Raw genomic sequence first — 11763 nt, 5'->3', positions numbered from 1 at the left:
AAGAGTCAGCAAACTTTAGGCTAAATCTTGCTGGCTATTTTTGTAAATACAGTTTTAGGGAACACAGTCACGCCCACTCGCTCACATATTTATGTCTATGGCTAATGCCAAGCAGAACTGACAGAAGAAACCACAAAGCCTAAAATATTGTATCTGGCCCCTTTCAGGAAGTTTGCCCACTCTCTGGCTTACACCATTAACATTTAATGTAACTATTTTTAAAAAAATGTTTTTATTGACTCAAGAGGGTGAGGGAGAAACATCAATCGACGGCATCCTACATGCGCCCTACTGGGGTTCAAGCCCACAACGCTGGCATGTGCCCTGGCTGGGAACAGAACAGGCAACCTCTTGGTGCATGGGATGGCACTCAACCACTAAGCAACACTGTCCAGGCTAATGTAACTATTGATGTGGTTAGAATCGGGTGTACTTTTTTTCCTGTCTGTCCTTGTGATTTTGTTTTTGCTCCCCCCCCCCCCGCCTTTGTCTTTCATGTTATTTGAATAATTTTTAATATTCCATTTTAATTTATCAATTCGGTATATATCTATATTCTTTTAAATGGTTGTTCTGGGGTTTCAATATCATAGCTAACTTTTTAGTTTAAGAGTTAATACTTTTTTTTTAAAAATATATTTTATTGATTTTGTACAGAGAGGAAGGGAGAGAGATAGAAAGCTAGAAACATCGATGAGAGAGAGTCATCGATCAGCTGCCTCTTGCACGCCCCCTACTGGGGATATGCCCGCAACCAAGGTACATGCCCTTGACCGGAATCGAACCCGGGTCCGTTCAGTCCCCAAGCCGACGCTCTATCCATTGAGCCAAACCGGTCTCGGCAAGAGTTAATACTCTTAATATCACACTGCATGTAAATCAGAAAGTCATCACAGGAATAACTGAAAACAACTCTTGAGAGACTGAATATAAACAGACACTAGTCAGACCTTGGTATGACAACAAACTCTGACCCACAAACTCTGCAGCAACTAGCTGAGGATGCCAAAGCAACCTGTACTGCAATCCACCGACAGGACTTTGTCAATGGCTGCCAACATCCCTATTCTTTGTCCCCACTACCAACTCAGAACCAATCAGAGAAAGCCAAGTATGTTCTCCGAACAATTACACAAGATGCCACTGCTAGCTGGCTAGCTCCCAGCTTTCTCATGCCAATGGCCTCTAGTCAGGGCAGCCTGCTCTCTCCTTTCCCTCTGAAGCTTTCCCACTATAAAACTTGGCCTGCTCAAGTCTCTGCCAAACACAAGTGATGGTGACTGACTCCCTTGTTATAGGAAGCTCTGAGTACCATGTGATACATTTGCACAATGGAATACTATTGGGCTGTAAAAAAGGAAATCTTACCTTTTGTGACAGCATGGATGGACTGGAGAGCATTATGCTGAATTAAATAAGCCAGTTAGAGAGAGACAAGTACCATATAATTTCACTTATGTGGAATCTAATGAACAAAATAAACTAACAAAATAGAAACATACTCATAGGAACAGAGAACAGTCTGACAGCTGTCAGAGGGGAGTCAGGTTGGGGAGTCAAGTAAAAAGGTGAAGGGATTAAGAAAAAAACAAACAAGCCCCCCCCCCCCCCCCCAAAAAAAAACCAGAAAAAAAGCAAACCCGAAACACAAAACTAGACAGACAACAGTATGGTGATTACCAGAGGAAAAGGGGTGCTGGGGAGGTAGAAAAGAGTAAAGGGGGGGATAGATGGTGATGCAAGACTTGACTTGGAGTGTTGAACACACATTACAATATACAGATGATGTATAGAATTATACACCCCAATAAATTCAATTAAAAAAAAAAAAAAAGCTGAGTAAACAGCCTGTTTGCTCTCATTTTTGAGTGGTCTTTATTTATTCCCACAACTCAAATGCTCCAAAGCATAATAGGTAAATAACTATGATATAATCATAGGATGTATCACTGTACAGAAATGAAAATGAACAAGCTACAGCTACATATAAATAAATATGTTGGATGAAAGAAAAAATAGCAAAGAATACATAGAATAATTAATTTAATTTCCTTAAATGCCTCAAATCATTCTGCCTTTGCAGACTGGCTCCATGGTGGGGTCTTAGTCCGGCTACTTACCGTCTGTGCTGTAGCCTTCACCTCCAGCACATGAGAAGCCCAACGCTACTTCACTGGTGAAGGCCTAGAAACCTCTCAGGTGTTTTCTGAGACTGTCCAGTTCTGGGCATGGGCATGGCCTAAATTCTCCGGTTCACTCGTCCTTCAAAGCCCTCAACCCATGAATCTTCCTCTCAGGATTTCCAGCCTGTCTGCTGCCTGCCTCCTCTCTGCCCCTAGCCCCAGGCAGCTGTAGGTAATGTTTTTAAGGCTGAGAATTCAGAAGAGGGCAAAACAAAGACAAATCTCTGAATAAAACCCCCGAACTGGTTAAAAGACGCTACCACAATTCTGAGCACAGGGTCCGCGCTGCCCTGTCAAGCTACACCGAGTAATATACTCTAGTTTTAGAAAAATTTATATTGGGATATTTTCAACAAAATCGATATAGAAAAAAATATTGGGGGAACCTGGAGCAAATATACATGAGACCTCTCTGTATTATTTCTTACAACTGCATGTGAATCTACAATAATCTCAACAAAAATTTTAATTAAAAAAAAATCAGATTTAAGATGACAAAATTTAAAAATACATTATCATTTATTTTGCTCTTTTTATGTTTCCAAAAGTTATATGATAAAAATTTTTTAATTAAATCTAACCTAGCTTTTAATAAGTAAAATAAAATTTTAAATAAGCAAGCACCACACTATAGTATAATTGATAGTAATCAATTATAAGTAATCTTTTTAAAAAGATTACTTAGCAACTTAGATTTATTTACTGCATGTTTGAAACAAGGAAGTTGACTTACAGGTCCTCGCTGGTTCATGCTGCCTGCTTTGGCACTTACCATCAAAATGTCTGCAAGAAACACAGTGACAGCATCCAGTCTAACAAAACAGACCAAGCCAGGAAGCACAGAATAATCACCTACATTTCTGTTCACTCTGCGTAGAGTAACAAATTCAGGTACAATGGGAAAGTCATGTATAATGCAGTAAGAAATGAAATACAGGTTACAAAATACTATCATTTAACTTTTTATGCAAATAGTTCATTATTTTCACTCACTTGTTAAATAAATAAAGAACATGTAACTCAAATGCTAAATAGCTAAATTCTCTAAAGAATTAAATGTTGGTGAAAACTCGAAACTGTCTAGTAAAGTATGTGTGACCTTGTTTAGTATTAATCATACATGTGAAAATGATCATGGTTAACATCAATGCAAGCATTTACAGAACATTATTTAGGCACATGTTGATATATTAAACAAAAATATCAGAGAAAGTATTTATGACACCAGGTTATAAATAAGCTTTACTTAAAACCATTTTTGTTACAGTTTTAACATTGAAACAAAAGTCAAATATTCCTAAATGAAGCAAATCTTGGTAATAGTACAAATTTTGTCCTATGGTATTACTATTTAAGATTTTTCTTTTATAGAAAACTACTGAAAGGAAAATTTAAGTATGCTAAAACCCAGACTACTTTGTATCATTCTATAAGCAAATGTCTTAGTAGTTACTGTATCAAGGCCATAAATCAAGTCAATACCTCTTATGTGAAAAGACCATTATTCTTCACTGATTTAGAAACTTCACCTTCATTTATATGTTCTGGACTTGAAGTCAGCATACAAACCCAGAACAGGTTAATAGAAATACATTTTTTTCTCTCAGTAGGTTTTCATCTTTTTTACTAGTACTAGATTTGGGGGTGAGGTAATGAGAGCATCAAGGTTTGACAAATTTACATTTTATCCAAGTAAAAAGGATCTTAAAGAAAAATACTAAATGTTTTAAACAAAAATGTTAACATAGATCAATGACCACCAAGTTTCAAACAAAAGGTGATGATCAAAATATGTAATTGACCTTTCATCATCAAGCTTTTACACATTTAATCATCACTGTCTGAGCAAATCAGTTTTAGCTTCTTCATAGTCCTCCATCTGTCTTTTAACATAACACTTGTTCGATTGTTGAATTTATAGTGTAATAGTATTTTAGTCCAGTTTCCCTCTCCATATTTCCTCACACCAGACAGCAGATTCTTGTCTTCTTCCCAAATCCATGCCTTTTGATAAAAAATTAAAGTTATTTAGAGAAACAACTCTTTATATTTTTTAATGAGGTATAATTGACAAATAATATATTAGTTTCAGGTGTACAACATGATTCACTATTTGTATAAAAAAATCATCAGAATAAACCTAGTTAACATCCATCAAAAGTAAAATAGTTATTTATAGAAAGAAGTCTTTAAAGAAAATACCTACTATAAATAGAACTATTTAAAATATTAGTTTCTTAAAGATGGAAGAAATCTGTATACATTTCTTATATTTATGTAAGACCTTGTCTACACTAATAAAAGAGAAACCTGCAAACTGATTGTACCTCCACTATGCCCACAAGCCAATCAGAAATGAGTATGCAAATTAATCCAACCAAGATGGCTGCAGCCATGGAGCTAGCAGGAGGCTTAGGTTTCTCCAGCAATGGAGGAAGCCAAGCTTCCCGCCCACCCTGGCTGGCCCTGGCCTCTACTCAAGGCCACAAAGTTTCAATTATAGGAGATAAATCCTAGACCCAAGAGACTCAACTTGGGTCACTGAGGGGTGTGGCCGGTCTGTAAACCACCACAGGCCCCTCACCCAGGCTGCCCCATGCCCCAAGGGAAACCCCACCCTGATCCAGGACACCCTTCAGGGCAAACCAGTCGGCCCCCACTCATGCAACAGGCCTCTATCTATCTAATAAAAGAGTAATATGCAAATTGACCATCACTCCAACACACAAGATGGCTGCCCCCATGTGGTCAAAGATGGCTGTCCTCATGTGGACAGAAGATAACTGCCACAAGATGGCCTGCAAGGGAGGGCAGTTGGGGGGGGGAGGGGGGAGAGGACCCAGGCAAGCAGGGAAGGGCAGTTAGGGGTAACCAAGACCAGCAGAGGAGGGAAGTTGGGGGCGACGGACCCAGACCTACAGGGGAGGTTAGTTGGGGGGGGCGGGAGGGGGAGACCAGGCCTGCAGGGGAGGGCAGTTGAGAGGACTAGGCCTGCAGGGGAGGGCACTTAGGGGTGACCAGGCCTGCAGGGGAGGGCAGCTAGGTATCATCAATCAGGCTGGCAGTGGTTAGGGGGTGATCAGGTGGCAGGCAGAAGTGGTTAGGGGAAATCAGGAAGGGAGGCAGGTGAGCAGTTGGGAGCCAGCAGTCCCAGATTGAGAGAGGGATGTCTGACTGCCTGTTTAGGCCTGATCCTACTGGGCAGTCGGACATTTCTCGAGGGGTCCCAGATTGGAGGGTGTGTGCTGGGCTGAGGGACAGCCCCCCTCTATGCACGAATTTCGTGCACTGGGCCTCTAGTCCCAATATATAAAAACCCTAGGTCCATCACTATTGTAGGCTTGACCAATTAAAGTCAGTCCTAAAGTCAGCAATGGATTGCCACGGCGACCCAGCACTGACTGCTGAGGGGGCTGCCAATCAGGCCTGGAGAGAGACCTGCGAATCAGGCCAGGAGAGAGGCCTGAAGAGAGAAGCAGGGTCTGATCCATAGCCTCTGAGGCACCTGTTGATCAGCATTAGCTTCTTTCTCTCAAGGTCTGGCCAGCAGCCACGCTTCCATTTCTCTCCAGGCCTCCACACGGGCTGGTGACCAGCCCCACCTTTTGATCAGGCCCCATTGATAGGCCCAGAGACACTGACTGGCATTGAAACCAACCAATCAGAACCAAATTGGCTGGCAGAGGGCAGTTGGGGCCATCAGGCTGGCAGGGGAAGGCAGTTGGGGGGGAGGGGGGAACCAGGCTTGCAGGAGAGGGCAGTTGGGGGCAACCAGGCTTGTAGGAGAGGGCAGTTGGGGTTGATTGGGTCAGCAGGGGAGCAGTTAAGCATTAATCAGGCTGGCAGGGGAGCAGCTGGGGGGTAATCAGACTGGCAGGCAGAAGCAGTTAGGGGCAATCAGGCAGGCAGGCGAGCAGTTAGGAGCCAGCATTCCCAGACTGTGAGAGGATGTCCAACTGTTGGTTTAGGCCCAATCCCACAGGCTGGGCTGAGGGACACCCCCCCCCCCACCAGTGCACAAATTTCTTGCACCGGACCTCTAGTATTTATCATAAGATTTTTAAGGGCCCTTACTATTACTGTTCATTTTACATAAGTGCTCAGATGCTTAAAATCGAAGAGCTACAGAATGATAGCGCGAAAAGTAAAAGCAGACACTAGTGATACCAGATTTCTTTTGGGGGGTGGGGAGGGGCATAGTAAACAATGACAGACAGTATCATCTAAATCACATGTGTCAAACACACGGCCTGCGGGCCAAATCCGTCCCGCCAGGCCTTGCAATGTGGCCCACACCGCGCTGTCATCACTGCACTCCGCTGCGTTTCCATCACAATGACAGTTTATGACTGTTCAGTAAACCATTCGGTCCGCGATTTAGGCTGGATTTTAGATTTTGGCCCCTTCTCTGATTGAGTTCGACACCCCTAATCTAAATGGTATTTTTAAAATTATGTAGTTGATATCCTGTTTTGTTTTGAATACAAAGAAAGACATAAACAGTTTTTTCAAATATATCCATAAATAACACCTATCCCATTTGAAACTGTTGCCCTAAAAACTACAGGGAAAGATTAAAAGTATGAAGCAGGGATTTATAATTTTTGGATCAATATGCAAAGAACTTAAAAATTATTTCTTTAGACCTCAGAATAAGAAGAAAAAAATTGAAGAAAGTTAACAACTCTTCTTAGATCCACCAGAAAAATAATGTCATTTGAGGTAAACTAGTGCCCTGAACACTAGAAAGACACAAAAGTGGACGCCGAAAGTCGCAGCTGGCTAGGAGCAGCTCACAGCTGGAGCCAATACTGGGAGAAATTTTTAACTGTGATGGACAAATTGACAGAGGCTCACTATGGACAAGTTTCAATTAAAAAACGGTAGGGTCCCGCTGTAGCCAGTTTTGCTCAGTGGACAAAATGTTGGCCTGCAGACCAAAGGGTCCTGGGTTCGATTCCAGTCCAGTGCATTTACCTCAGTTGTAGGCTCCTCCCTGCCCTGGGTCTAGATGGAGTGTGTGCAGGAGGCAACCATCAGTGTTTCTCTCACATCAGTATTTCTATGTCTTTCCCTCTCTTTTCCACTCTTACTAAAAATCAATGGAAAACTATCCTTGGGTGAGGATTAAAACAACAACAAAAAACTTTAGTGTCCCAATCTTAGTGGGGTCAACAAACTTCTGTGAGTTTTACTCCCACCAGATTATCAGGGTGAAGAGGAGGGAAAAAGTAGTCATTTTGAAATACATTTAGAGCATTCTGTTCTCATTAATAAAAGCATGTCCTCAAGAGACACTAATTTTGTCAAGCATAAATGACATGTAGACACACTCAATTCTAGTCCTCTCTAGTCTTCCCATAGGGAAAGGGAAATATCCAACTTCAGCACCCTCTAGCCTTCTTATTTCACCCAAGTGGGGGAAACAAACGCTGAGAAGCCCATATGAAGGTCTTAGCCTATGACACAGGATCACTAATAACAATCACAGAATTACAGAATGCTTCCTTCCCCCGTCCCCATCTTACCACCACATTATCTGATCTTCTGTATACCAACTGCCTCAGCTGAATGAGCTGCCTTGGACTATCTAAGGAGGAGTCTCTAGGAAAATCCAAATGCAACAAGGGAGATAAAAACAAGAAAATTTTAGCTCCTGATGTTTACAGCTACAGCAAATAGTAAATAAAGCATAATTCTTCACCAAACAAAACCTCACAATAAAGGTTCCTTTGATACATCATGTCCAGCTATCAACAAAAATGATAAGAAAAACTGAAAGGTGAAAAACACAATCCGAAGGGATAAAGCATCAGGATCAGCTATAGCAAAAATTTTGGCATTATCTGAGTGGGAATTTAAAATAATTATGATTAATATACTAAGGCTCCAGTGGACAACGTATGAAGAAACGGATAAATGTAAGCAGAGATATAAACCCTAATGAAGACTCGAGAGGAAATGCTAAATCAGCAACCCAGTAACTTCTGATGGGCTTATCAGCAGAACAGACATGGACTGAGGAAGAATCAGTGAACAGAAACTTTCCAAATTGACAAGTGAAGAACAGAAATAAAGAATAGCCAACAACTCTGGGACAATTACAAAAAGTGTAACATACACATAATAGGACACTGAAAAAAAGGGAGAAGGCACAGAATAAAGATTTAAATTAATGACAAGATACCAAAACAGGTCCAAGAAGATCAGAGAAAACAAAGTAGGGGGGAAAAACGTGTGTATATATAAAAACTACACTTTGGCACATTACATTCACAGTGCAAAAAAACAAAGACAAAAATATGTAAGACTATTGGTGGCATAAGTTCAGCATTTTCTTGTTCTCTTTTGGGAATTCACCCAACAGCAACATGGAAAAAAAAAATTCCAAACTCTGATAAAGTTAGAAGACCCTCTATGACTTGAACTATAACAGGTGAAAGGGATACATTATCAGTGGAAATCGATGAAAGGTCTGTGAAGAAACAGGGTATAGTCACCTTGCTTACAGATGTCTTACAGATCTCTGCCTGTGGTGAACACTTCCAAAGTAAGAAACATCCTGAGGTGCACACCTGCCTGCCTGCCTGCCTGAATCCCTGGACTGCAACAGCAAGAGCCTCCCTCAATCTGCAACAGTTCCAAAAGTAGAGGTGCTGAGACTAAATAAGGAATCACAGAGATAAGCAATATGTGCAGGAAGCAAAGCAAAAGTAGTTATTGCTTACTATGTACACTGGGAGAGAAGGGAGGCCAAAATAAGCTGAGTTATAGAAGATATTCCTATAGCCTGGAGCTTGACCCTAGCTCTAACATCACAACATAAACCCTTTGCAAAAAACTTACCAAGGAAAAAAAATCACGTTTAACACACAGAGTAAGAAAAAGGTATAGGATCACTTTCCATTTCCAGTATTGATAGAACAAGGACCAGATTTATTCACCTGCGGTAAACAACTAGAAAACCAGACACAATTCAGGGAACAATCGTTTTAGACACTAGACAGATGGCACAGGACTATATTCATTCAGAGAGGAAATAAGTAAAGTGAGTCTTAAAACTGACCAATCTTAACTTGCTGAATAGAAAAATGTCTTATCAAATAGTGTGTTTTTGTTTTGTTTTTTCACAGAAGAACCTTATTTAAATCAGACTTCTATTAGGAAAATACTATCTAATAAAGAGGGAATATGCTAATTGACCATCATGCCCTCACAAAGATGGTGATGCCCCCAGCCAATAAGGAGGAATATGCTGACTGCCACACCCTCAAAGATGGCGACGCCCAGTCCCCTCAGTCCCCACAGAGTGCCTGCCTCCGGAGTCCCCCAGTTCTCCCAACCTCCCAGCTGCCCAGGGGCACTCGAGGCTCAGGTAACCAGGGCTGGTCAAGGCTTGTGCTGCCGGCAGTGGCAGCAGCAGAGATGTGATGGGGGCATCACCTTCCCCTGATCAATAGGTCACCTTCTGACACTGAGGGCTCCCGGACTGTGAGTGGGGTCAAGCCAGGCTGACAGAACCCCTCTTCCAGTGCATAAATTTTCGTGCATTAGGCCTCTAGTATGAATATAAAAGTTCACTATGCATATTTATGTCTCACATTAGATCTGATGGACTGACTCTATGATAATATAACAATGTTTAAATAAATGTCATTATCAATACCCAACTTAAGACTATTTTTAAAATGTGGATGAAGTGTTTTCTTGGAATTATGAATAGGCAGATTGGTCAATTATACTAAGACTAGTGCCCTGGCACACAAAATTTGTGTGGCAGGGAGGGAGGGATGTTCCTCAGCCCGGCCTGCATCCTCTTCAATCTGTGACCCCTCAAGGGATGTCTGACTGCCGGTTTAGGCCGGATCCCACAGGCAGTCAGACATCCCTCTCACAATCTGGGACTGCTGGCTCCCAAATGCTCACATGCCTGCCTGCCTGATTGCCCCTAACCTCTTCTGCCTGCCAGCCTGAATGATTCTTAACTGTTCCCCTTCTGGCCTGATCGCCCCCAACTGCCCTCCCCTGCCGGCCTGGTCCCCCCACCCCAACTGCTTTACCTCCCCTGCAGGCCCAGTCACCCCCAACTGCCCTCCCCTGCTCGCCTGATTGCCCACAACTGCCCTCGCCTGCTGGTCATCTTGTGAACACATAGGGCCAGCCATCTTGTGCTTGGGCATGACAGTCAATTTGCATATTACCTCTTTATTATATAGGATAGCAAAATCAGAGACAGCCCAAAAGAAACATTTATACTCACAATTTTTTTTTTTTAGGGTTGAAAAGAAACATGAAATAATCACAATTATCCAAGTTATGACTTTACTGTCCATTAAGTATTATTTAAAAATAATAAATAAGTACCTGTTTTTTTCTAGATCGGTAATTTTTAGAAGTTTCTGGTTGATTGTTTAAAACATCCTTTCTCTTTCCTTCAGTGGCGTGTCTGTTTCCCTCTGTCTTTCTTCTAGCTAAAAGTAGAAAAACTTCCATCAAAAATTGTTTTACATTAAAAGAAAATGAGGAATTGCATTTTAAAAAATTACAATGAAATTCTTATTTACTGTTTTAGTGATTTTAAAGGGAAATAATTCTTTGTGTTTAATTCTCCCCCCTTTGAATCTTGAGACAGCATTACACAATGCAAAGATCAGTACTAGAAAATCAGAGGGGGTGTGTTTTGAATCTTGATTATTTTGCATGACTTTAAACAAGTCATCTCACCTCTCAGATCCTGCCTTTTCATCATCTGTTAAATTTTCTTTGGATAATATTTAAAAAGTATTTGATACAATGTAGTATAATTCTTTCCTCATCCCTTCTTATTTATAGTTTAGTAAAACAAGAAATATATATGTAACTGAAAAGACATAGAACTATAATTATTGTACGAAAATTTTTATACAGAAAACCTAAAAGAATCTAAAAATAGAACTAAAAAAGGTTTAGCAAGATGGGTAGATAATAAACTATTATTTGTTAGCTCAATAAACAAAACTAAATAGAACTTCTGTACAATAACAGTTAAAATATTTAATTAAAACAGCTGAAAGATAATATTTACAGTATCAAAAATGTAACATTCTTAGGGATAAACATAGCAAACGTGATCAAGACTTATATATAGTAAATTATAAAGCATTTGTACACATATGTTATAACAAAATATATAAGAATCTAAATACAGAAATACACCTTTTGTTCATGCACAGGAAGATTCTCTCCAAAATTATCTATTGTTACAATGCAATCTCAAATTAAAATTTCAATAGGGTTCTTTGTAGAATTTAAGATTATTCTAAAACTATGTGTGTTAGGAGAGATAGTTCACCATGAGCATCTCTACAGTTCTTGCTGAATGTACAAGGCTTGTTTATTTCCTGATATCAAGCAGTTTCTGTAGTTAGTCAAATAGGCACCTAAGTAGGTCAAGGAAACCAAATTATTTTAGTTTAGAATTATAATTCCTAGGCATTTTGTAGCAACAGATATAGAAAAACAATTTTGAAACTTAACCAACATGAAGCAAATATTTCTTTGAATTTAACTTTACCATCCTTAAAATGAGAATGATGATAAC

General features: G+C 40.4%; 1 protein-coding gene across 4 annotated transcripts in view; it reads right to left on the bottom strand.

Annotated features, from left to right (window-relative positions):
- Positions 1-3690: 3690 nt before the first annotated feature.
- Positions 3691-11763, bottom strand: part of TERF1 (telomeric repeat binding factor 1) — a 30282-nt gene continuing 22209 nt past the window's right edge. For all 4 annotated transcript variants that reach the window (XM_036437142.2, XM_045581483.1, XM_036437143.2 and 1 more), the window contains 2 exons: positions 10548-10654; positions 3691-4187 (listed from right to left, as the gene is read on the bottom strand). In XM_036437142.2, coding sequence (XP_036293035.1) covers positions 4011-4187; positions 10548-10654 — 284 coding nt within the window. In that variant the 3' untranslated portion in view covers positions 3691-4010. The remainder of the gene's footprint in view (positions 4188-10547; positions 10655-11763) is intronic.

The sequence above is a fragment of the Pipistrellus kuhlii genome, unplaced genomic scaffold (assembly GCF_014108245.1).
Source record: "Pipistrellus kuhlii isolate mPipKuh1 unplaced genomic scaffold, mPipKuh1.p scaffold_m20_p_14, whole genome shotgun sequence".
Classification (NCBI taxonomy): Eukaryota; Metazoa; Chordata; class Mammalia; order Chiroptera; family Vespertilionidae; genus Pipistrellus; species Pipistrellus kuhlii.
The sequence above is the reverse complement of the archived record's forward strand: the minus strand, read 5'-3'. Positions and strand labels throughout refer to the sequence as shown.